This window comes from Branchiostoma lanceolatum, chromosome 1 (genome assembly GCF_035083965.1).
Source record: "Branchiostoma lanceolatum isolate klBraLanc5 chromosome 1, klBraLanc5.hap2, whole genome shotgun sequence".
NCBI lineage: Eukaryota > Metazoa > Chordata > Leptocardii > Amphioxiformes > Branchiostomatidae > Branchiostoma > Branchiostoma lanceolatum.
Window position 1 is genome coordinate 33,127,541 of NC_089722.1, and position 27,753 is coordinate 33,155,293.

Consider the following 27,753-nt stretch of genomic DNA (forward strand, 5'->3'; position numbering starts at 1 on the left):
GTAGAGCGCTTTACAATTTACATCCGCGCAGAAATATGTACAGAACTTATTACAAACACGTTATGAAACAGGTCTGTCGGGCTTTTTTTTAATGGAAAATTGAAAGTTCCGTGTTGTTTTCTAAACCTGAGAACCTTGTAGACAGGTAGAAATATAAATTGCACAATGGCAAGACATACAGCATCCTAGTTATTCATTTTGAGTAACGGGTGTCTTTATAGGATTTAAAAAAAAGGCTTTTAGATAAAAGATTGACAGCACAGTTAGAAGAATTTGAGTGCACGCACTGACAGACTATTGTAAATCGTCTCGTATGGAAACTTGATAATTCCGTGTTGTTTTTTTGGCGTTAGGGACAATGTAGGAAGTGATAAAGTCTTGTTGTAACGTCACATGATATCCAGGATTCTAGTAATGGTATTATGTAAGCTGCAGACCACTTGTAGAACGTCTACAAATTACATCAGGGGAGAAAGGTATACAGCGCTGATCTCATCCCTGTCATGTCAAACTTCTGTTGGGTAGTCTTGTATTGGAAATTGAAAGTTCCGTGTTGTTTTCTAAACTTGAGAACCTTGTAGACAGGTAGAAATATAAATTGTACCATGGCAAGACATACAGCATCCTAGTTATTCATTTTGAGTAACGGGTGTCTTTATAGGATAAAAAAAAGGCTTCTAGATAGAAGATTCACAGCACAGTTACAAATGTTTGAGTGCACGCACTGACAGAGTATTGTAAATCGTCTCGTATTGAAATGTTAATAATTCCGTGTTGTTTTCTGGTGATAGGGACACTATTGGAAGTAGTAAAATCTTGTTGTAACGTTACATGATATCCAGGATTCCAGTATAAGAGCAAAGCCTGCGTTTGACTTGTAGAGCGCTTTACAATTTACATCCGCGCAGAAATATGTACAGCACTGATTACAAACACGTTATGAAACAGGTCTGTCGGGCTTTTTTTTAATGGAAAATTGAAAGTTCCGTGTTGTTTTCTTAACTTGAGAACCTTGTAGACAGGTAGAAATATAAATTGTACCATGGCAAGACATACAGCATCCTAGCTATTCATTTTGAAAAGTTGATAATTCCGTGTTGTTTTCTGGTGTTAGGGACACTGTAGGAAGCGGTGAAATCTTGTTGTAACGTTACATGATATCCAGGATTCTACTTTAAGAGCATTAAGCCTGTGGTTGACTTGTAGAGCGTTTTTTAATTTACATCCGCGCAAAAATATGTACAGCGCTGCTTGCATACACGTTACCGGTATGAAAAAGTTCTGTCGGGCGGTCTTTTAACGGCAAAATTAATAGTTCCGTGTTAATTTCTACACCGGAGAACCTCCAACACCCCTGAAAATCCATATTCAAATGTAACATGATATACACCATTCTAGTAAACACATTATGAATAACGGATATTTTGTGGAGGATTTGAAAAAAAGACTTCTAAATAGAAAGTTACACAGAGCGGTTAAAGAGTTTGGATGCACTCGCAGACAAACTATTGTTAATCGTCTCGTATTGAAACGTTGATAATTCCGGTAGAGACTAGTTTTTGGCTACAACAGTTTGCGACAGGGCCAGTAGGATGCCTTCGTGGCGATTTTGAGTGGACACGATGTGTTTGTTTTTACGTTAGAGTTAGACTTCCGACATGCAGGGCCCGTTAAAACATTTTGTTTTCAGGCCATACCGTCCTTCCTCAACTCACCCGACTCTCTTGTCTATCAATTTTATTGCCTTAAAAATTGGCATCTCTTGCATCAAAATGCACCCAAAAGACAAGTTTGGCTATCAAAATGCAACAAAGCAAAATGTTTATTTCCCGCTCGATCGCTGCAGATTGACCGCACAGTAACGCAAATATCGCGTTAACAATGATCATATTACATTTTGTTACAAAAAAAGAATCAGCTCTAGACCATTTTTTCAACAATGAAAAAATGTTGTTTCCTTTATATTTCAGCAAGAAAATACCGAGAATACAAGCATCTCAATAAATAATATAATTTTTATATGTTTTGCTGGCACCCCTACTTGACCTTTGACACAGCCGGCTTCCCTACATGGGCTACAATCACGCCCGGCCGCGCCCCACTGGGCTAAGAAGCCAAACAACAGCGGAAATCTGTACTTCATCCAGCCACGAGCTCACTTCGCACATACTTGATAATGATTTTGAAATGTAGATATACCAGAGATTACTTCTGATAGCATTTACAAGAGCGTCGGTAGATGCTGGAGATGAAAAGTTTGAAAGGTGATGCATTATTTCTTGAGAAATGGCGGTAAATGCATATATTTTTGTTTCGTCTTGTGGAGCGCGAAATAAAAGTATGGTGGACATTTTGTTTCACATAAAATCACATTATCAGCTAGAGCACCGGCAAATGTGAAATTATGTGAAACATTTTCACATAAAATAACATTCTCACGATTATGTGAAAAAATGTGATTTGAATTTCACATAATTTCACATTTGACTCCTTGCAGCTTTCGGAGGAAAATCGCTTCACATTTCTTCACATTTTTTCACATTTCACATTCACATTTTTTTGGTCACGTTTTAGGGTTGTGCGATTTCACATAATGGTTTCACATTTTTCAAAGGGTCACATTTTTTCACATATAATAACATTTCGCGATTCACATTTTGAAAAAAATCACATTTTGTGTTTCACATATTTTTGATTGGATTCACATAATGTCACATTTTCTTAGAATTTTGCAGAAAATTCACATAATTTTCACATTTATGCACCTAGTGATGAATTGTGATAATCTTTTTTTAAGGATGCACCAACAAAAAGAAGAAAAGGATGAGGAGATCAGAAGCAACCGAATCAGGGACGATATGGAGACCATTCGAACAGGTCATGATGCCAAGAAGCAACTGTTGGATGAGATTCTGAAGGCGCCACGGAATAGGGAAGACATGTTTAAATGCTTCAAGGAAGTAAGTATAGACGTAAATTGTAAAATGTGTAACTAATTCAATTTGAATGAAAGAACAACTTGTTTTGTAAATTCTTCCATACGTAAGCTTCTGGTAACTTCTTCGAACATGTATATTTCTATGAGACAATAGTAGTATAATATTATGAAACGCTTTAATCGTTTTTATGAAACCCATCACAACTTCCTTTATTTTCTTTTAGAAATTTCCGACAGAGGAGCTTCGTGAATTTGTTGACAGCGACGAATCCCACAAAGTGGTGTTCGACATCTTGTTTGCAAAGTACGCAGATGGACCAGTAAGTTAACATCTTGCTATGATGACAATGATTGCCGTAACAGCAATTTTTAAAGCTATTTCAATGTTACTCTTCCTATTTTACTACGAAATATGATCTTGGTGTATAATGCTCCCTCAGGTGACAGCCGAAACAATAAAAAATGTCTACAATAACTGGGCGCCGCTAAGGAGGAAGATGGTGGAGGTTGTTCCTCAGCGAATCATAGTAACGCCATATGATCTGCTCATTAGGTACCTGAAGTTTGTGGGGCAAAGCAAACCGATCAAGGTTGGTATAGGTAGAATCCGGTAATCAATCATCGTTGATAGGTTGACCAATAAACGGATGAAATTTGGTCATGTTATACTTTTTTAATGATGTGCAGGGTTTAATCCGTTTTGTTTTTTTATGTAAACCTCTACATCTAAAAATCACGATTGATCCAGAATTTAAGAGAGGATTGGCGGCTTAAAAGGAAAACGTTGCCAAGGAAATACATGAACAAAACTAGTATGTATAGTCGAAGGGCCAAGCATCGAATATTCGGTTCTACTTCCGGGTTTTTCTAAAACGACGCAGACTGCTCTGGGCACAAGATCGAACACCCCTGGCACGAGAATGGCACGGGCAGGCTGGGCACGGGCACGAGAGCTCAGGTTAGCCTCTGACTTTTAACCTTTTACCCGCATATATAAACACAGCTGGTGATGGCGGCGGCGCGGGATCATATTAATCAGAAGATAAGGACAAATTTTAGCCGTTTGTGTGGTTAAACTCTCAATTATTTTCCCCTTGATAACTTGGTGAACTTTAGGGTCTGACAGTAGTTGTACTCGCTTCTTTCCAAGTCTTATACGCTAGCAATCATATCGTAGACGCTCATGTGTATAAAAATTATGGCAACTGTTGTACAGAAAGTATTTGGACGTTTTGTTTCAGTCCAAAAAAACGAGCCACCAGGTTACTATTGTAATGTATGTAAAATAGTGGTGTTTTTATAGCTTTCTCGTAGATAAAAATCGCCGTGTTCTCTTTTAGAATCCATGTTCTATTTACTCTGTATAACCTGTGGATAATCATTTTGCAGGTTTTCCGCCTCTTTCTGAGGATAAATGGATGGCCGTTGGCAGTTCATGTAGGTAAGTACGTTGACCATGATGTTTACACAAGGAATAGATACATTTACTCCATTTCCTAAAGATAAATGGACTTATTTCGTATGAAATGTTTCAAACAATTATGTTCGTATTTTTTGCAGGTGTGACCCAAAACAAAAGTAACGTTACACATTCTAAGCTATAGAAGAACTTTAAAAAATAAAGTTGCACGACAATTGTACACGGTACAAAGTATGGCAAGAATTCTCAAACATAATACAAAATACAAGTAAAGAATAAGACTGAACATCCTGATTACTAATACATATATCTGTAATGTTATCTTGTAGTTGTAAAACTGTTATGTCACATCCTGTTGTTGTACACTGTTTTCCTTATATGTATTCAAGTAAGTCCATCATGGTAGCAACAAAATCACAAGGTAAATATCAATGATCTGACTTTTCCTTGGCCCATTTTATTTGTGTTGCATTGTAGCTATGGACATTGTTAGAATTCCATACACCTTGAAGGAAAGGCTTGGATATTTTATGACAATGTAATGGTAATTGCCTGGATTGTGATTAAACAGATTCTGATCAAATCTGATTTCCTATCATTCATTGTCTTATGTTGGAATTGTACATTTCTTGCAGAAAACCTGGGGCTGTGAGAGGTCGCGCAACTGTAGTGCCACCTGACACAGGGACCATATAAGGTATGTATACAATAACATACCATTATGCCTAAACCAAAATCTGTCCCTCCACATCCTGGACCCTGTAGTCCTGTCTGTCACTCTTGTAATGCTATTCTAAAGAAGGAAGCTCGGATCCATCATGCTCTCCACTGGGATGATGCAGTTAAAGCTGTGTTAGAAAAACACAACATACCTGTCACTGCTTGCCTCTGTCCCAAATGTAAACGACTTTTTCTCCGGAAAAGTGATGACGAAACCTACACACCAAAAAAAAGTCAGAAAAAACAAAGGAGAGAATGCATAGCATCCGACTGTGACAGTTGTGCAAGACGGGTGTTGCATGTTAACGACAACAACAAAGTCGTTGTGAAGAGCCTTTTGGGGATCAAACAAATTGATGACCATGACCTACATGTATGTGACAAACACCATTCACAGATTATTCTGCATGAAAGGTCAGATCAAACGAATGATGCGAACACAGCTGCTGACAAGGTTTACATTGAAATTTCTGAACTCTTCATACAAAACAAGGCAATACTTTTGTCTGTTGCATATGAAAGATTTCTGAGCCATCTGGAGAAGTTCAACGGTAAGAGAAATGTGGAAACAGACGAGGGAAAAATGAATTCACACTGGCTTTTATCATATTTGAAATCTAAGTTTGGAGATTCCTTGGCTACTTCGCAAACGGAAAGCAGGAAAATGAGCATATTGTTAATGCATGGCAAAGGAGACGTAGTTCAGATGCTGCATAGTGCATTGTATGACGCCAGGGTACAGGAAATGAGACACTGCAAGGAGAAGGAAGAACTACTAGTACGTGCAACACAAAATCAGATGCCTGGAAAGGAAACAATGAAGGCACAACTACATCATGTTGCCTTTGGAATAAATGGAATGATACAGGACACCGCAGCATCTTTTGGCAAGAAATTTGTACAAGACCCATCAAAGTTGAAGAAGATGAAATTGTCAGAAATCATGCAGGATGTGCCTCCTTATCTGTATAATTTAGTTAATATACTAACCATGAATAAGAAGGAAATGGCTGAGCTAGCAAGGAATTCAGACTTCAACTGGGATGTACCCTATGCAGGTCTACAAGATGATTCTCTGAAATCTGCAGTTAAGCATACCAGGAGATTGGTTTTGTTATCACAGCTACTATTTGTATCCAACCCAAGAGCTAGCTACCCATGGCAGATACTTGTCTCAGACCTCATAAGTGCATTCTCCGGATCAAAGAAGCTCATGACCATTCTAAATCGCATGGGTTACTGTGCATCACCAGAAACTCATGAGCGATTCCTTGAGAATGCCATCTGTCAACAAGAGCAGCAGGGATATTTGTCTCAGTTAGCTGACGACAAATTTACAGTCATCACTGTGGATAACATTGATAAGTCTCAAAGGCATGCATCAGTGCGTGAAGGTGTTGACCGAACCTGGCATGGGACCTCAGTGATGGCAGTCCAGCCAGACCCAGTCAATTTGTTGGAGTGTGGACATACTTCAGGGATGTTGGAGGCCACTGTGTTGGATAACCAAGCAGATGAGGAAGGAATCACTGATGCTATGTTGGATAACCAAGCAGATGAGGAAGGAACCACTGATGCTATGTTGGATAACCAAGCAGTTGAGGAAGGAACCACTGATGCTATGTTGGATAACCAAGCAGATGAGGAAGGAACCACTGATGCTATGTTGGATAACCAAGCAGATGAGGAAGGAACCACTGATGCTATGTTGGATAACCAAGCAGATGAGTCAAGGACCACTGATGCTATGTTGGATAACCAAGCAGATGAGGAAGGATCCACTGATGCTATGTTGGATAACCAAGAAGATGAGGAAGGAACCACTGATGCTATGTTGGATAACCAAGCAGATGAGGAAGGAACCACTGATGCTATGTTGGATAACCAAGAAGATGAGGAAGGAACCACTGATGCTATGTTGGATAACCAAGAAGATGAGTCAAGGACCACTGATGCTATGTTGGATAACCAAGAAGATGAGTCAAGGACCACTGATGCTATGTTAAAGAACCTTGATGTTGAGCCTAAGACCTCTGCTGATGTGCAGAAGGACCTTGATGTTGAACCAGAAACCCCCTGGACTGTGCCGGCCAACAACGGTTTTACAACAGCCATCTCTGCAGTTAAGAAACCTCGCAGGAGATTGACCTTTGGCTTGAGAGGACCTTCCTTGGGTCAATCTCAATCCCAAGATGCATCCTTGCCAATTGCTATTAGACAGGAACCGGTGTCTTATTCTGACTTCACAACAAGCCTAGAAGAGGTCAATGCAGCAGGAAGATGCACAGGGGATATATTTGTGTACATGGTAGAGAGATACTGCCAAAGGGAATATCACCTCAATGCCACCATTCCAAGTCGTAAGGCCAAGCTCGCCATGGAAGGTAACCAGGATGTCCAACAATCTAGCATACAGTTTCTGGACATATTCGATTTGCCATGTGATAATGAGGATACCATGATACATGTATTACATCAAATAGCAACAAACATGGGGATTCCAGAGAAAAGGCAAAGTCTGATTCTAGTTGGAGATGGCAAGACGTATGATCTTCTGTGGAAAGTGAAGAAGAAGTATCCATCTGAATTTAGTTGGGCTCATTTATACATGGGAGACTGGCATGTGCTGAAAAACACACAAGAAGTCATCATGAAGATCTTCTGGGACAGTGGGCTGAAGGAGATGGCACAAGAGACACATGGCAACGGAATGTGTGCAACATCCATTGGCCTGTGCAAGAACTTCAGGGGAACACACATTTTCCTAATGAATGTATGGGAGGCCATGTTCCAGTTACAGTTTGACTCCTTTCTAAAGGACACAAGCCAAGACAGCAAAGATGAGTTACTACAAGAGGTTTGCCAAGTGTTAGACACTCTGAAGGGATATGAAGGAAGATGCTTTGAGGACATCTCTGAAACATCTTTCCTGGTAGAACAGGCTACCCTTGCCTCACGGCTTAAACCACTTGCACAGGAGTTCCTGTCATGGCGCAAGCAGGCATCGGGGAAGGATGACACATTCAGATTCTGGGACAGATTCATACACGAGGAGATGATGACATATGCCAGCTTGTATCTGTCCATACGGAAAGGCGACTGGTCACTTAGATGTCATGCCATTAAGGAGCTTGTACCCTTGATGTTTGCATTTGACAGACACATGTATGCAAAGTTGCTACCAAGGCACTTGGAGGATATTGCCAGGCTACCAGCTCATATGCTGACAGCTTTTGAAAAGGGCGGGTTTACTGCCAACCTTGGGGGACACAACATGTCCAACCTAGGACTGGACGAATGCCATGAGATGACGATCAACAAAGATGTGAAAGCTGTAATGCAAGGTGTGCATCCCCAACGGATAAGCAGAGTAGTCAAGTTTCTGCCAGTGCGAGCCTCTGTTCTAAAGAATTTGCTGTCACAATTGCATATGGAAGCATGCCCCATGTCGCAGAAGGCATATGCAAACCAAGCACTGCAAGAGGATTTGAAGCAAGTAGTGAAATACTACAGCAAGGCATGTACGAGTAGTGCAAAACCATTTGACACTATTCCATCGCGTCAACTGATACACCTGTTTTCTGGTGAGGAAGCCAGCAATGTCCAACAGCATGATATGATGTCATATAGACAGATAGGCTGTGAGCTATTCAAGCATCATGTTGAGACAAAAGTTCTCAACAAGCCTTCAGCAAAGCCCACACAACGGAAGCAAAGGTTGCGCACATTTTCCAAACGGAAGACTTCCTGCAACAAAGTGAAGCGTATAGAGAAACACACCAGAAAGGTTCTCTCATTCTACAAGAATTTGCTTGTGGAATCAAAGAGGAAGGGAAAGCCAGTGAGTATAGAGGACCTGGGGCCCTGTTCTGAGATCCCAAGTTCTCTAGCATGTGAGGAAACTGGATTGCCATATAAAGGAAACAAGGCCAATGCCACAAAGTTTTACGAACGGCGGTATACGGATATCATCACTGACAGATTACCAGTAGGTTGGAGCCCTGACTGTGTCATCATTGAGGGCATGAATATTATGTTCAGAAAACCATTCCCATGGAACAAGACTTTTCTGCAATATGCCAAGAGTTTATTCATCAACATGGTGATGCCATTTTTCTGGCGGGGAATACTTGAATGCCACATTCTGTTTGACAGACCAGAATGTGACATGGCTCTACCAAAGGATTTGGAGCGAGAGCGGCGAGACTCCCAGGATGAGCAACATCTTGGTAACCCAACACCAATGCCTACACATGACGGGGAGGTGCCAAGGAATTGGCAGGACTTCATGTCTTCTCGACAAAACAGAAACTCATTGGTAACGTACCTGGGACAAGCTTTCCTGAAGATTGCTCAAGAGTATGCAAAGGAAGACAAGAAAGTTATTGTAGGTGGGTGTTATCCAGATGGAAAAGCGTTTGTTGTAGAGAATGGAGAAGTATCAGAGGAGAGAAGATTGAAAAGGATTGATCCTGAAGCAGACACCAGGATATTTCTCCACATTGACTGGTCATCAGCTCAGAAGTGCCTCGTACTATCCAAGGATAGCGATGTCATCCATATTGGAATGGCCATGCCACTTTCCAACAAACAACTCGTAGTCCAGTCACAGTGGGGAGAAGACTCAAAGTTCATAAACATCAATCACCTAAGAACAAGTATCTGTAACGACCCCTCCCTTACCATTCATCCAGAAGAAGAGAGGCCTCGTCTCCTTGTCCTACTATTCATCCTATCTGGCTGTGACTACACCAGCTTCTTCAGGATGAAAGGTAAAGTGAGCTTTCTAACTACACTTCTGCAACATTGTGAGTTTATCACTGGAGACAACCACAGACCACAACGAGGCAGCCTGCTTGACTCTGGAGACTTGGGCATCCTAGCCTTCTTCAGGCTTATCGGTTGCCTCTATTACAAGTCATGTAAGGCGGCTTTCTTGTCGCAGGGCCACGAAACTCCGCAGCATCTTTTCAACTCCTTGGAAAGTTCAGCAGCTAGAGATGAAAATGTACACAGTCAGTTTCTGAACAGAATCCGTGAGGCAATGTTTGAAACAGCAACATATGAGCATGAGTTGCTACCATCAGAGGATGCACTTAAGTTTCACTGGAAGCGCTGCATGTGGGTTTGGAAGTTGTGGACATCAGCAGGCAGCCCCAATCTTCAGATTGGAAACGTGGAGGAGTATGGCTGGCAGCTCACTGAGACAGGTATAACAGTCCAGTGGGAGAGTAACGAAAACTTGTCCAAGATCAGAGAGAGAGTTGGAAGACTGTCTGCCCCCGGCTGCAAGTGTAGAGGAGGATGTGTGGACAATCGCTGTCGAACATGTAAGAAGAAGGGCCAATTCTGTGGAGACAACTGCAGGTGCTATGGCTGCCAGAATCGAGACAGTAGTCAGCAACTGCTGGGACATGACTTGATTGTGCAGGAATTGGAGGAGGAAACAGCGAATAATGCCGTAAGGCACAGATACCTGCATACACACGTTTCATGCTCTGTTTTCATCGGAACGGCATTTGTCAATTTTGTTTTGTTCAAACATTTATGTTCCCTTTTCCAATTACAGCTTTGTTTACAAGAAATGTTTATGCATTTAAACGTGAGATTGCATTTTACATGATTGTCTATATATACGTATGTTTATAACTGAAGCGTGTATAGGTAATGATGTTTTCCTACCTGTTTTCCTACTATTGTTGATAGTTTTTGCATTAATTTGATGCCTACAGTGTTACTGTCACATTTGAAAATGACATCAAAGCCTTAATTGGCATCATATCTTTTATGCCTACGTTCTCTGGTAGGCTATGATTTCAGGATGAATCTGATTTCAGTTTATGGGTTGTCCAACCTTCAGACAACAAATGCTTACTTTCGTTTTATTGTCTGACATACTTTTTGGATCCCAGTTAGAATTATGATAATGTTTCAAGTGTTTTCTCATCATCTCATCTCTGTGATGTGTACACTAAATGCAAAATACCTTACATTATCAGATCCATTAACCGGCATATTTTGTGTATGTCCACCAACAGATGAACAACCTTACTGATGATGAGGAGGAGGAGAAGGAAGAGGAAAGTGATGTTGAAGCAGATTGGAGATCAGACAGTGACAATGAGGTTAGAAACTGTTAAGGCTTTGTCAACATTGTTTTCCTGACCCATGTATGGTACTGTTCTTGTGTAATGTAACTGCAGAACTTTGCCTTCATAATTATTGTCATTATTGGTTTTCATTGTTTGTTGATCTTTTTAAGTTCACTCAGAAATATGTCTAGAAACATGCATGTGTTGTTGACAATTAATTGAAATGTCATGTTTTGTGTATTTCATGACAGGAACCGTAGGATGGGCACCTAGACGCAATGGAAAGACAACAAATGCAGAAAAGGGCTTGTTGTACCATCATCTGAAGCAACTACACTGGGAATTCATTTGCGATGAAACACCTTGTGTATACAGCTCAATTAACTAGACCCCCCCCCCCATCATTTATATGATGTCCTTGCTAGAACAAATGCAGAAATTTCAGGAAGGTTTGGGCATTTATGTTTTGTCTTATACATCAACATACTAGTTTGTAGTCTATTTATGTCATATATTGTCAGAACCTTTAGGTTTTTAAACAAGGATGCACTAGGGGAAGTGAAAGAGACTTTTGAGGCTATTCTAACGTACCGTTTCTGAAGTAACAAGAGTGGTTTAAGTGATGTAGAATAAGTACTCGCCCATACGATATTACAGTAGGTTAGGTAGGTATAAACAAGACTATAATACAGAGTAATAAACGTTTTAGGAGACAAGAGATTTCCTACTTTCCGTATAATCCCTTTGTTCTTAGAAATCCTGTATAATACAAATGTGATTAATGTGATTTTTCCATGTTAATTTTTCATCATTTAAGACTCCTAGAAAACGAGTGTGAGACACTGGACTAATAACATTGTTATCTAAAATTATCTGGATGTCTTCCTTTGAGTATTTCTTATTCTTGCTGGCAAAAATAATCAAATTTGTTTTGATTATTGACAGACAACTTCTTAGCTTTAAACCATTTATTTACTTTGTCTAGTTCTTCATTCACACTAGTTACTAAGGTGACGAGATTCCTGTGAGACATGAATAAATTTGTGTCGTCTGCGAATAGAAGAGCAAATAACTTATGTGATACATCTGCTAAATCGTTTATATAGATTAGAAACAGAAGGGGTCCGAGTATAGACCCTTGCGGAACGTCACATGAAATAGTATTAAGACGTGAGTTGTAAGTGCCATTTATAACGTATTGTTTTCTGTTCAAAAGGTAATCTTTGAGCCAGCCGTGAACTGTATTCTGTAAGCCATAGAACTGTAATTTGTCAAGTAGTATTTTGTGATCAACAGTGTCGAAAGTTTTTGACAGATCAAGAAATATACCTACAATGAACTCATTGTTGTCTAGTTATTTTGTCAGTTAAGCATAAAAGGGGCATATATGTAGAATATCTTTTACGAAAACCATATTGATGAGAATAAAAAATATTATTTGTTTGCAAGTGGTTTAAAATTCTGTTGAAGACTAATTTTTCCAATATTTTTGAAAATGTAGGAAGGATGGATATGGGCCTATAATTAGAAAAGATGTCGGACTCTCCAGTTTTATATAACGGAATTACTTAAGCTGTTTTCAGTTCGGTGTGTACTGATCTTGTTGACAACGAAAGTTTTAAAGTATGAGTAAGTGGCTCTAAAATAGAGGAAATATCTTGCTTTGATAGAAGTGCGCTTATATCATCATGACCTGGGGCTGCATTTTTCAAATTTAAGATGATATCATGAATCTCCGAAGAAGTTGGCTCTTCACAAGAGCTGAGTTGAGATTATGAGGGCTTTAGATAGTCCAGAGGGGAGCAATCAGTTTTGTCAATTTTGTTTGCAAGGGAAGGTCCGCTATTTGTAAAAATAATCGTCAAAACTATTGAATATGTCTTGAGGATTATCTATAACAGACTCTCCGTTACTTGCGAAATACTCCGAAATTTGCTAGGTATAGTATTACTTTGCTTTTTCCTATTTGGAAGTTCGTTAATTGTTTTCCATGTTTTAGATATATCAGAAGATGCTGCTTTAAACTTTTCATCATAGTAATTTCTTTTAGACAACCGAATAAGAGAGTTTTACTTGTTCCGATAAGTTTTGTAAGTTTCAATGGAAGCTGAAGTTCTACGTTTTAAGTACGCCTTATGGAGTTTTTTTTAGTTAACGATTTCCGCAGAAATCAGGCAAAAATTAATGAGCGCGCTGATGTCATCCATAAAAATTACTTGCTGTGGCCTAAAGTGTTTTGACAGCCATATTGTAACACTTTGTGCTATGTTGGGTAGTCTATAACTTCATAGTATGGAGCAGAAATGACACCAGTAGATGACCTGACTCACCGTATTATATTAATTTCGTATTTAGCCCCTATATATATATACATGGCCTGGATTCATTTGGTCCGCTCTCGATCGTGCAACCCCACGGGACAGGTGGACAGGAACGTTGACGAGTGGGGTATATGGAACTGTCCATTGCGGCCGTACAGGATTTTTAGACACGACTTTCTAGTGACAACAGACTGTGTCCGTACGATGTTCGGCATCAAGGTTGGCATTGAACACGGCGAACATTCCGGGTACGGTGAGAAATTTTAGTGGGTACGACGTGAATCACTGGGTACAGCACGAATTGCTGGGTGCGGACATAAAGGAGTTTCGTGGGGGTGTTATAGACTAAATACTGTATACACTCTGCGACAGCTCAGTGATCCTCAGTGTCTTCACAATCGGCAGACTATTTCCACAGTCAGCAAAACCACAGTTGATCTTAATGTGTATACACACATGCCGCACAAAGATGACAGTCAAGTTCCATGGTTGCTTGCTAAAGCCCCTGTCACACTTGTGCGTACATACGAGCCCCCATGAGTTGCGTATTAACATGTTTTTGGTTTAGGTTAAGTTTGCAGCCGAAAAAATAATTTCTTTGTTTTGATAACTAGACTATTCTACGCTGGGTCAAAGTAGAAAACAATTTCCTCCCCGCAAAATTTACTTCAACCCAAAAAGTGTTACTGTGGAACTCATGCGCACTTGTATATACGCACAAGTGTGACAGGGCCCTAAAAGATCGCCTCACGGAGTAGAACGCGCGAGGAGCCGTGCCTCTCAACATTTTCTATATGGGTGCTGCGCTCCCGTGTATTCAAGTCGACAATAAGCTATATATGAAATAAAAGCCATGGTTTCTAAAAATCAGCTCACGAATTTTCACGACGATTCATGAACTTTACATGCTTACAACGCCGTTACACGTTTGACCGCGAAGTTCCATGATTGCATGGAGAGCGACCGCGCGCGCAGGTAGAACGCGCTAGGTGCGTCGTCTTCATAACGGAGTGAACATTTTCAGTATTCTACGTCGTGTAATCAACCATTTAAATCAACATCAAACTACGTACCAATGGAAAGCTTAAGTTTGAGAGAGTCTACATACAAATAATTAGAGGGTTAGTGAATTCTTGGTGTTTACGACGCCGTGACAAAGATGAACATCACGTCCCGGTGTTTCTGACCCGCCGACGTGTTCCAATTGTGTTCGGAACGCGCGAGGCGCCGCGTCCTGTTTTTCGACAAAGTTAACATTTTCTATACGGGTGCTGCGCTCCCCTGTGTTCAAGTCGACAATAGATTATATATCAAATGAAAGGTAAGGTCTCTGCAAATCAGCATAGAGATTGTCAAGTATATTCATGAATACTACATGCTTGCAATAAGCCAACAAAAATGGTGTAAAATACGCAATGTTGAATGGACAATTTCTTGCAGTGTTTCTCAAATAACACCAATAATTTGGCCATCGTTGGACGCAGCATAGCTTGTTCTTTAAGCATGCCAAATTTCATGGACCTGCAGTCAACCAACTTTCTGCTATGAGTGTTAAAGTAGATTCTGTTAGACGGTTTTTTCACGGCAGGGGCGCGTTGCGTCGTTTTCGCTGTTTAATAAAATAAGCGTGTTCTAGAGCGTTGGCCCTTCGACTATGTATGTATATAAGATTATGTTGCAAAGTCCAAAAGGAGTATTACAAAGACAGGTTAGAGATCTGGATGTGGATGTCTTGTCATAAAAACTGATATGTGAAAGTCTGCTAGTTTTGCAGATGACACAAAAATTGAAGCAGACTAAGTATCAAGGGTTGTTTTTAAGCAACACAAAATGTAGAAAGGTTGTACTCAGTGGTGCTGTACAATACGTTCCTGCAAAGCTCGGACTGTGGCATAAACGAAGTGTCTTGCCTTTGCGTCGTCTCAGGTCTTTACCTCTTTTCCAGAAAGAGGACGTGGGCAGATGTATCGCCATTGACGTGGACTATGTGGGCACCTTGGACTTTAACCTGGAGCCGGAGGATCAAAAATAGTGAGTGTCTTTATAGTATTTCATGACCATAGTGACATGCTATACATGAGTTCTGAGTTCCTCATATCTGACGAATGAGAAAAACATTTTTGAAAACAGTTTACCGTTTTCATCTCTGAGCTTGGCGAACTCTCTGAAGATGAGTTTACAGTCCCTCTCCGTGGCAGGGTCTCCGTTTTGCATCGCGAACACGTCACAGAACACTCACTATTTTTGGTAACCCAACGACATGTAAAATTGCAGTGCTTCAACAGCATACATGGCAAAGTTCTCTCAAGGACTCTAGACGCAGCTGAATGGCCCCCACACAAGATGTTGAAGAAATTGGCTTTTATTTATTGTCAAAAGCTGGAACTGTTGATTGCCACATCATTCAATTAAGGCGAAGGATAAGAGAGGTTACGCCAAAAATAGTTACTCAAGCAACTGGATAAATGTTTTTGAAACAGTCAGACGGTTTAGACAGCATCCGCTATCGTTCGTCAGTGACTGACGAAAGATAGCGGATTCAGTCACTGACGAAAAATAGCGAATGCTGCCTGAAACGTCTGACTTTCAAAAGTTTATCCAGTTGCTTGAGTAACTATTTGTAGCGCATCTTATTACCTGGATGTCTAACCTTTATCAACGTGATCAGAGTGCTTGTTTGACACATGTATGTAGAGATTGCATCAGATGTTGTATTGTTTGTTGCCTCTCCAGCTGTGGTAACAAGCACACCGCCGCCGACGATTCTGGACCAGCTGCCCCTGCCGATGAGCGTCATCTACTTTCTCAGCCTGGCGGCTCTGTACCTCCTTACGGCCCTGCTGCATCCGTCAGAGTTCCACAAACTGCTGTACGGGTTCGTGTACCTGCTGAGTTTACCGTCTGGGTACATCTTGATGGCCATCTACAGCGTCTGCAACATGACGGACAGATCATGGGGTAAGTTTTTCTTTTGTTGTTAGTTCCTGGTGTAAGTTTCCCTTTTGTTGTTAGTTCATGACCCTGGTGTACGGTTTCATGTACCTACTGAGTCTGCCGTCTGGATGACTACCTACAGCGTCTCCAACGTGCCGGACAGGTCCTGGGGTAAGGACATATCATGAGTGAAACATTTGATGTAACAATTACTCATCGAAATGCAACTGGATAGATTGTGTAATATGTCAGACGTTTCAGCTAGCATCCACTACCTTTGATCAGCACTTGATAAAGTGTTTACCAAATATTTCAAGCTGTTTGTAACTGCTATCTTGTTTATCTCAATACCTGAATTTCTAACCTTTCATGTAATATTATTGTACGCATCAATATTGATTTTTATGTCATGGCTGGACCTGATACGGGTGTTCCGGACCGTGTAATAAGTATCCGTATCACATGAGGTTCTAGAGTTGTATCATACGGGCTTCCATAGAATATTTCAAATGCATTTCGAGTGCGCCGGTTGCGCCGCCGTCGAAGATTCGAATACTGGGTTCGGTGGTTGGGATCAATGTCGTTACAGTTTTGTGTTCGAGGACACAAAAATCCCTCACCTTTTGGCGCATTGCGCATTGAGATGTGTGTTTTCTCGGGCGGGTATGACATATAGCACAGCACGGTGTATTCCGCATCACCCTCGGTCCCAGCCCTCCCGCGGGTCGGATCGCCCTGAGGCCTACGGCCGTCGGGCGATCCGACCCGCTGTCGGGCTGGGACCTCGGGTGATACGGAATACCCTGTGCTGTATTCCATATTTATGGCTTTCACAGGCTGCAAACGTTTTAAGCGTGCTCAATGGAAGAATTGACCGTTCGAGCTCGCTCGAAGAATTGAACGTTCGAGCTCGGTGGCAACATCGAACTTTCCAACTCGATGGAAATATTCCTATTTGGATGTCAGTGTGTTTGCAGTGGGTTATAGTAAACAGTCGTGTAATCAACAACGGTTGGTCCTAAGTAGTATACTTTTTTCCTTCGGTTAACATAACTGTTTTTCAGTTTTGCCTTTCAAATCCCGTTTTGTATTTTATTTTCAGGTACACGAGAAATAAAAGTGCCAGGTGTCGCCGGCGTTGGAGGTAAAAGTGTCATCGAGGTCATCTCCAACTTATGCAGAACTCTGATACTTGTTGATACAATGGTACAATGTTGATTGGTGGCAAAAATACAGTTGATATTCTAAGGGAGGCTATGGTTTTTCTGTGAGTGCGTTTGTACTACTCCTGTATAAGTTGTTCTGTATATCGATCTTCCGTGTATTTATTTGAATTTCTTATTTCCTTAAAAAAAAGAAGAGAAAACAAACAAACAAACAAACAAACAAACAGTAATCCTTAACTGATCCATTTTAACTTCCCAACAAAGCTGTTGCCGGCAAGAAGACACTAAGCAGCCGTCGGTGGAAGAGATTTCCAACGATGACGTCGACGATGAGGAGACTGACGAGAGTGAAAGTGGATCAGAAGACGAGCAGAGTGAGAGCCAATCGCTACTAGGTAAGAAATATCATAATCTTGCTGGTACGACATTTTGACATACATGTACACATTCCGATATTTTGTAGGCCTGAATTGATCCTTAATCGTTCAGTGATGGGTAGAACAACATGAACCTGCAATGACCTCATGGATTTGGCTAAACGCACCAAGTCACCCCTGCTCTAGCTCTATCCAATAAGTTCTCAAAGGTTTAATGCCAACCATAAGCGGGACCAAAGGTTCCAAATTGACGATCTGATCTTTGTATATTGCACCATAAAGTATTACCATTTCTTTAAATCACTGTCGTGATATTGGCGCATATCATGAATCCATTATCGTTAACGTGAAGATTTCTTTTTTGATGGACAAGACCAATCAAAAATAGTAATGACCATACGGTAATTGTTGACCCTTAAGATAAAGTGTACTCCAAACAATAAACCACTTTTATTTATTTATTGGTTCAGCATGTAACGTTGGGTAACATAAATTCGCGGGGTACTTAAATTCGCCATTTTTAGAAACGGTGTATTCTAGGGATATGTGCTAGTTGCAAAATCAGTTATAACGCCAGCAATGCAAACCGAATAGACTAACGTATTCAGAACACTGGCTGAAAAGCTTCGATAACCATGTATTAGAAGTTGGCGACGTCAAAAACTTTCCGTCCCTTATTGACAGAGTCTGGGGGCTTCGTGGGAGAATCACACTACACTGTTGTTCGCTGGTTTATAAGATAAATGTCACATCCGCTTCCTGCTAAACACAATTATTTACAATACAACTTATTACATTTTTTTTGCTAACCTGCAACTGGATTCTAAGTGTGATGAATCATCAAAACCCCTCTTCATTGCTACAACCTACGGCACGTGTATTTTCCGGCCGCCATATCATTACCCAGAATCCTGTTGTCAAGCAGACGACAAAGGTTTGTGAGGAACACTTTTTTGTCTAAATGTTGCGTGTGATAGTGGACTGAGGACAATATTTTCCTCAAATTTTGCTCCTAACACAACAAGGAACACATGGACATAGTTGTATTACCATTGCTACGGCATCCAGCTAACTTTCCATGAATAGTGTACACGTTGCCATGATATGACGGTGGATGTCGACTTTAAATGACGTTCTACCGACTCAACACACGGGTTGTTCCCGAAGACCTGATGTGTGCGGTACGGCCGTTTTTTCGTGTATTTTTTTTACTTGGACACGTCTATATCCATAGCACTCTCCTCAAGCCAAGGATGGAACGAATAGCTGCTGTATAAAATGTGATTAGCGGTAAGATATTCAAGACGAATCTTCTCTCCCGAAATAATGTTCACACCTGTCCGACAACACCGTCATTGTGCTTGCGGCGGACGGTAGTTTCAAGTTGAAATATTATGGTGTCAGCACGACTAGAGACAAAATCTACCATATATATGATTAGTGCAAAGATAGTACATGATACTGACAGAATGATAGTAAAAAAGGATGGTTTATTGTTCTGCTAGATTGATTTCAGTCAACCATTATCGGAAAAATGGCGAATTTATGTTACCCAACGTAACATGACAGGGTTGCCCGACTAGCCGGAGGCTATTGCTAAGGGCGAACCCATGTGCGGCCTTAGGACTGTAGGTTTTGAACCACTCACACCGGGAAGGACCCCTACTCTTTTCGATATGTGCAGTGGGTTCTTTAACGTGCTCGAGGTGTGGGTCTCTTCCAAACGGGACCTCCATCTAATGTCCTATCCGAAAATAACCACTCTGCTTGGCTTAGACGTTTTGTTTCCTTTCTCACAAAAGGTGACGTGAAACCAGCTTCTGCAAACAAGAGCAGTCTGTGGGGCGGGTCAGGTAAAGGCTCGGTCAGTGGGCACCGGCCATCAACACACGGGACACAGCGGGGACACCGTATGTTTGCCAGAAGTGGTAGCCACCAGTTAATACACAACGTGATCGATTTTCTCCCAAGCCAATGGCCGGACGAACTAAGGGTAAGGTCAATATGAAAATAATAGATAATGAATGAATGAAGACCTTTATTGTATGTTCGTGCCCCGAGGGGCTAGATACAGGTCAAACCTAACTAACATCTAAGTGACATATACAGTGAAATATGTACAGTACATTCTGTAAACATACATGGTAGAAGAAAGTGATAATACAAAATTAATAATGAAAAATTAATAATAAATAATAAATAAATAGTAAACAATATAAATCATATATTAAGTAGCTCTAATATAAGTAATATGAATTATATAGATGATATAAATAGTATAAATGCTACGACTGATATAAATGATATATTTGATATAACAAATACAATTAGTGTCATTGATGCAATCAAAATAATTCATAAACAACTGCTTGATTTTCTCATATTTACAGGCCTACTCGTATCTTATTGAAATCCCTGAAAGTGTTGTATACTTCTAATATTGTTATTGATGCTGTCGCATATATTTAACGTCGGACTTTACCATCTTTGTTCCAGCAAAAGTACGAGAAAAAGTTCAGGGAACACGGTTACGAAAACACGTCGTTCATTTTTGGGATGACGAACAAGGTTTGTGAACCGATACTAGATCTATTATTCTCCTCAACATGATGTCTGGGGTTCAAGTCCTCTGTTCATGTGTTGAATCAACACAGGAACAGAGGACTTGAACCCCAGGAGAACATGTTGTTTGTGGGAGCTGGTTTCACGTGGTATTTAACCAGCACTAGTGCGTCTCTGTCAATAAGATCACTCCTGATAAAAACCACTATTGCTGGTTAGATACCAGATGTAATTTACTATGAAGTGAAGAAGAGAAATTCAGAAGAGTGTTGTCGGTCAAGATTAATGTTCGCATCATGCATAAACTAATAAGTAAATAATTTGAATAGGTTTTTAAATGTATTTTGCCTGTATATGACATATGCATTCAGTTACAACCTGTGTACGTGTAATATCGTATAAGCTGCAATGAATGCCTGTAACAATTATAACTGTGGATAAACAATACATGCTTTTATGTCGTCATATCTTTGTATTTTATTGCAAAAAAATGTCATGCTGAACCATTGACAGCTTCTCGAGTTATGTTGGCGACATACAAATACACATATACATACACACAAAGCCCGCTGCAGTACCGACGGAAAATGCCAGGGGAACCAGTTTTAAACTTAACCTTCTTTCTCACAACCGCAACACCTCTACAAAAAAATCATGAAGATCCATCAACGTTTCCGTCACTTTTTTTGCCTACATACAAACATACAACAATGCAAAGTCCGCTGCGGTACTCTTGGGAAATGACAGGTGAACCATTTTCGACCTTGACCTTCCTTTGCACAACCACTACACACCTACCGAAAATTATGAAGATCCATCAAAGGTTTCTCGAGTTATGCTCTTGACATACATACAGACCCACCCAATAGCTGGAGCAACCGACAATATAATCTTCGCGGCGAAGATAATAAACCAGTGTACAAAACTGAACAAACTCTTATTTCATGTTGAATGCTAGGATCTTGAGGCTATTGGCATCACCAAAAAGCTGCATCAAAACGTTCTAATGAAGGAAATAAAGAAACTCCCGGAGTCTGAGCTTGATGACACCATCCCGGTAAGGCCATGTACTTTCAATTCATACTGTTTTTACAGCGTTGGACATACCACCATCGTTAAACGACTCAGAGATAGAACCACGCAATCCCAATGATGTTGCCGTGAATGAGGGGTTATCAATAAGTCCTCAGCCCCACCCAGAAATAAGGTGCTCAACTCAAAAAGCCTTTTATCAATGTCTACCAAAATTTAAATTATTGTGATCATTGCTTTGCAGGTGATACCCAGTAACATTAAGTGAGGTAGAAGGATAAAGACATGGACACTTGAGCTGCGGCCCTGAATCAGGCGGGCCAACTTGCTCTGCTGAAAGTCAGATACCCACTTTTTGTAGTTGAAATAAGAAGGGAATGTTCATCAAACATTTTGAGAATTTCTTCGAAGATTTTATGCCGATTCATGGCATGAGGAACTCGACCCACACAGCTCTGATCACAGTTCAACCTTGACCACAATAATTTGAAACTTGGTGGATATTGTTAAAAGACGTTATACTACATAATTATTCCCCGAAATGTGACTTGAGCACCTTATTTCTGGGTGAGGCCAAGGACTTATTGATCACCCCTCCTATATGTCAGGGTAATATCGCGACCGGTGTATTTGTCAACAAAGATCTTGATCAGGATCTCTGCCCGTACAATCGGTGATTCTACCAGACTGAATATAATAATCGATTCTAACAATAGAAACCCCGAACGGAGATTGTTATCGTGATTTTTACCGCTATAGCGCTAGAATCATTGATTGGGCCAAATAGCGATCTCTAAAATTTCATACATATATATATATGAAGTGTCTCGCAGACAGAGATAAGTTTTGTTTTATTTTCCCCAGGAAAACTGTCGCCAGTGGCTAGAGTCTATCGGCATGGAAGAGTACATCAACAGTTTCGAAACGTACGGCATCATCTCCAAGGATCACCTGGCCAGTCTCAAGTCCACGGACGTGAATGATCTGCTGAAAGAGCTGAAGATAACAAAAATGGGTACGTCATCATAGATTTACAGATGTATAGTATCTAAGGGTTCATGACCAGTCCCGATATGTTTGCGCTGACTTTGATCCTGACCAGTGACGTATAATCAACAAGCCGCTAGGGGTCCAAACTTACACAACTTCCTTCCTGCTACAAGAGCTATCCATCACTCCAAAATCACGTCCACAGCACATCTAGAACTTGAACTCCAAAATTTTAAAGTCCGTTACAGTACCGTAGGTAGTTGCTGGGAGGCCCATTTTCGAACTTAACTTTTTTCTTCACAACATTAACTTTCCTACTAAAAATCATAAACATCAGTTCATGGAATCGACAGTTATACCGCGAACACCATCACTCCACAAGTCCCGACCAAAAATATACAGTTACCCTTCTGCCTACGGCGAAGGCAACAAATAAACCACTGAATGAGCGACATAGGGAGAGAAGCGTGTCCTCCCCATCATTCTTACATATCTGTTCATTATTGATGACTATCAATGCACGGCTTTCTTCTTCTGATTCATGGATATGACGTCATAGCCAACAAAAATAGAGGCTTGTGATTGGTCTACACACCCTGGCTATGTGATGATTTATCAAAGCAAAAATGATCCCATTTGTATGATTATAAACTTAAGTCTGGATAACGTCATGAAAAGAAATACATGTAGTCTATCTCGTCTGAAGGCTTTAAATAAAATGTATTTTGCGATGGTTTTCTGTTAATACCTTACATCTTGACATTATGATTCAATTTGTATGATTATGAATTAAAGTTTGGATACTGTCAAGAAAAGAAATATGCTTTCCCGTCTGAACGGTCTAAATGAAATGTCTTACGTTGATTTTCCTGGTAATACCTTATATCTTGAATTTGTATGTATTGTTTCTATACCCAGCTCATATCAAGAGGATCACGAATGCAATCAAGAAGATGAAGAGCCCAGAAGAAAGTATGTATTGTTTCTCTTAGAACTTGAAGTGCATTAAGCTAATATTATTAAGTTTTCGGCCCATTAGTACCGCGCACCTTTTTAGTTTACTTGTCGACGATGTTTGACAAATTTTTGGGCAGGTATCCGGCATTGGTTACGATGCGTCATGCAAATATGCTGAGTCTCTATACAAACAATGTAATTAAGGGGAACCGGTTTTGGATTTTGAGATTTCGTGCAATTAACAGAAGTGTGCGTTAATCCGTTATGTAATCAACTGGCTTCTACTATAAATGCTATTCATTATGTATTCCATAATCATATCTTGAAATTATATGGCAGCTGTCTTTCTTTCTTTTTTTTACAATACTTCGATTGACATGTTCTTATTCATCCAATCCTTATATCCTAAGCGGGCCGAAGAATACATCAGGTGAAGAACATCATGAAGAAGGTTAAGACCACCATCATGCAACACGACAGCACGAGGTCACTTGAGTTCAAGTTCTGGGACAAGTTACGTCAGGAGTGCCTTGACCCCGAGATCGCGCTCTTCAGTACTGATACGGACATCAGGTAAATGCTTCGGTCCCATTTCCAATCCAGGGCCCGGCCGGGCTGTTTGCAAAAACGATAAAAAAAGGATTTATATCAAGAAAATACACAATGTTTGGCCAGGTTAATATCTTTAAGCTTTGTGTCTTTTGTTGTCTTTTATGTAATATTTTCGTTCCCACAAGCTGCCCCGGTCGGGCCCCGGATTGGAAATGGGACCAAAGCTTAAACTGGGCTTCACACAAAACTGATATTTGATTTATAGGTTTGGCTGTGAAAGGCATTCAGCCAATCGTTCTAACTTTATAGCAAAGTGCACAATATATATTATGACTTCCTGAGATTCTATGCTCTTCAATAGAAAATGAAGAAACTTCATCCATTATATGCAATACCTATGACAGAGTAATATTTTTTGTTGTCTATGTCTATGCATTGTACATACATGCAACTGTATTATAATAATGTATTATATATGTTTGTATGTACTTCATTTGTCAAATAGATACAAAAACAGTATGCAAATGCAACCGGTTGGTATCACAAAATGGCTTCACTGCACATGACAAATATTTGACAAACAAAATCAATTAGTAATAATCTAACTATAGTCAGGTCATCATTGTGACTTCCCATATCATATCAGAACGCAGCTCGTGCAGTTACGTAACTCGTGGATCCGGGTCCTCCTGGTGCTGAACGTGATGTGGATCACACTGATCGTGTCCCTGACGTACGTACCGGAGCTCAGACTGTGGGACGCCGACCCGCTCAGTCTGCTTTCTCTGCTTGTGTTCGGCGTTCTACAGGTAAGCCATGTAGTGTTCTTACGGATCAAGTAGTCGAGGGTTCGAATCTCAGACCTCATGCAGACTGTGGGACGCCAACACGCTCAGTCTGCTTTCTCTGCTGGTGTTCGGCGTTCTACAGGTAAGCCGTGTAGTGTAAATAGTGTTTCCTTAGTCTTCTTACGGATCAGGTAGTCCAGGGTTCGAATCTCATGCTGCTACAGGGAAGTGTTATGTTATATAGTGGTTATCAACTCTCCTTATAGATCAGATAGTCCAGGCTAAGGTTTGAATCTTAGACATCCGCTGTGGGACGCTAACCCCCTGGAGTCTAAATCGGAATATAGCTGCCTGCAAACAAATACTGTGTGGTATTGTACACGCTCACACACAAACATTTCTTACATTCAGAAACAAAGTGAGGGAGAGAGAGAGAGAGAGGCAGAGAGACAGACAGATAGAGAAAGACGGACGTCAAAAATGCTTCATCCAAGAGTTAAATTTAAAAAAAAAAAAAACACATTGATTAGTATCGAATTCTTTGCTACAAAGCGTTGTGCTAGTTTAACATTACCTTGCTACATTTTCAGTTGCTTCAATTCCTGACGATGTTCTATCACCGGATGCGGACTCTACTCCACTACCTGGCGCGGTTGCCTTACCCAGCATCCTTCACGATGCGTACCAAAGGAACCGGAAATGGCAAGGCTGACGTCATAGAGATCGGATATCCTGGTCAGATATTTTTTCTGTTATTAAACCTAATTTTTGGGCGTTCTTGTTACTTTTTAATCGTTACTTATATGCAAAAAAAATCATTCTTTTTGTAAATTTCAACATAATAATTATGTAACAACCATATGTAATGTTCATCGCATTTCTGATGTCATCAATAGCAACATTCATTTTCTTTATACATGTGGACTATATTTGGACCCTGTCCTATTACGGAAACTCACTTTTACAAACAAACAAACGAACAAACAAAAACAGTACCTCCGTTTCACAGAGATCTAATGTTTATTGTTTATTTCAGGCTCGATGCCCCATATTGACAAACACACATACACATAGGCAAACACATCTTAACATATTGCTAAATATTCACAGTTGGTTATATACTTAAAGAAAGAATAGTACCATCAGGACGCCACGCCACAGGAAGGCCCCCTTATAATAGGGTCACATTTCCAAGCCGGGACCCGACCGGGCTGTTTGAGAAAGCAAAGAATAGAAAATGCATATCAAGAATATACACAATTTATGACAAGGAGTCAGTTTTTAACGTTTTGTGTGTTTTGTTGTCTATGATCTTGTATTTTTTGTTCCCGAAACCTACCCGGCCGAGTCCCGCTTTGGAAATGTGACCCTAGCATTACCGAAGACGGACTAGTCGACGGTAGTGTCGCCAAAAAGGACTGGAAGGGAAGTCCTCCTTCCAAACGGAGCAGCAGCTTAATGATACCATCCCATTATCCCCATACCCTAGCAGTCGAGAGACAGACGATCGCGAGTACATCGATTTCCGGCGCTTGGCGTCAAAGGTGTCCACACGCATATGTACAAAAGTTCACTATTGCTAGTGCTTCTCGGTTGAGACAACAGAATTTTAAGACCGTCGTTATAGGCAACCCGTAGTCTATGGATGGTTCTACGTCTATAGCTAGACCAAAGCTGATCACAGGACAATGCGCTACAGTGTAACGATACATTGGTATTTCATTACTAATCTTAAGATTTATGCAGCGGCAGTACAACGAGTCTTTACTGTGACAAGTCTGTTTTACAGATCCGGAAGCTGACTTGTCGCCAGGAACATATCGTCGACCATCCTCATTTGCATCACCTTCACCATCTGCGCTACATCGACCATCCTTATTTCATTTGCTCAGACATGACCAACCGCAACACTGGCCAGGGGCGCGGACAAACCCCGTTTATGAGGAGGACTAAAGCCCCCCTCTAACTGGACCCGCGGCACGCTGGTGGCGTCGCTGCGTCCTAAACTCGATTTGTTTTATCCTTGACTTAATAATGGGAATATCATTCAAAAGTATGACCAAAAGGACAACAAAACACACAAAGCTTTAAAATATTCGTTTTTTGTCGATGAAATTCGTTGAGTGCTTTGTCAATTCGATCGGCCGCAGCGACGTCGCCAGCGTGCCGCGGGTCCAGTGAGATGGGGCTTAAGGAAGCCAGTAGTTCCACTGCAGTACCAGTGGAAGCTGCTATGGGCCCAAAATATAACCAATGTCTTTAATTTTGCAATCTTGGTAGTACTTCAAGTCGAAGATGACTGTCAGTGTCTCTCACGCAGGATGTGACCTCATGTGGCTTCTTATCTTAGTCCAAAACGTCTTTACATAACTCATATCATATCAATCGGTCTACGGAAACGCAAAAGAAAAGGATTTTTGTTTTTTACCAGAAGAGTGTTACATATATATATATATCTAGCAATATCCTCAAGGTCAATTTTGTGTGTACTTTTATTTTGGGTGATATCTCCTACCTCTTTTTTATGTTTCTGGGGTATGCTGCTGCTTATTGTCTGATCATTTTCTGTTTTATGCTGCCTTTGTTCAATCCGACAATTTGGTTGTTTATGTTGCTATTGTGCAATTTGACAATTCTTTTTGTTTTTGTTGCTTGTTTTAAAGCTAATAATTTATACTTTATGTCACTTATGTGAGATCTGATCGTTTTGCTTGTTGTGTTGCCTAATAGTATGCTAAATCGGATAACTTTATGCTTTATATTCCTTTTTTCAAATCTGATTATTTTAATAAAATGTTTGCCCTAAACATTACAAGGGCATTTTTTTCATTCAGTGCAAAATTCCTACAACACGTTTGCGTACGCTTCTATTAGAGAGAAAAGACATGCTTCTATGTAGTTCTA

General features: G+C 40.5%; 1 protein-coding gene and 1 long non-coding RNA gene across 3 annotated transcripts; both read left to right on the plus strand.

The window, feature by feature from the left end:
* Nucleotides 1-3,761: 3,761 nt before the first annotated feature.
* LOC136420452 (uncharacterized) lies at nt 3,762-12,513 on the plus strand. 2 transcript variants are annotated; one of them, XR_010753217.1, is made up of 5 exons: nt 3,762-3,896; nt 4,328-4,379; nt 4,994-5,055; nt 11,117-11,203; nt 11,422-12,513. It is a non-coding gene; the product is annotated as an uncharacterized lncRNA (long non-coding RNA). The 2 variants fall into 2 exon arrangements; XR_010753215.1 differs by lacking the exon at nt 3,762-3,896 and having other exon boundaries at nt 3,929-4,379.
* Nucleotides 12,514-17,681: 5,168 nt separating this feature from the next.
* Nucleotides 17,682-27,656, plus strand: LOC136423560 (uncharacterized). The gene is made up of 11 exons (XM_066411817.1): nt 17,682-17,692; nt 17,856-17,986; nt 19,771-19,961; nt 20,465-20,536; nt 21,489-21,587; nt 22,427-22,577; nt 23,471-23,524; nt 23,920-24,082; nt 24,708-24,870; nt 25,440-25,584; nt 26,639-27,656. Exons 1-11 carry the CDS (start codon nt 17,682-17,684, stop codon nt 26,800-26,802), a joined length of 1,344 nt encoding a protein of 447 aa, XP_066267914.1. The 3' UTR covers nt 26,803-27,656.
* The last annotated feature ends 97 nt before the right edge of the window (nt 27,657-27,753 follow it).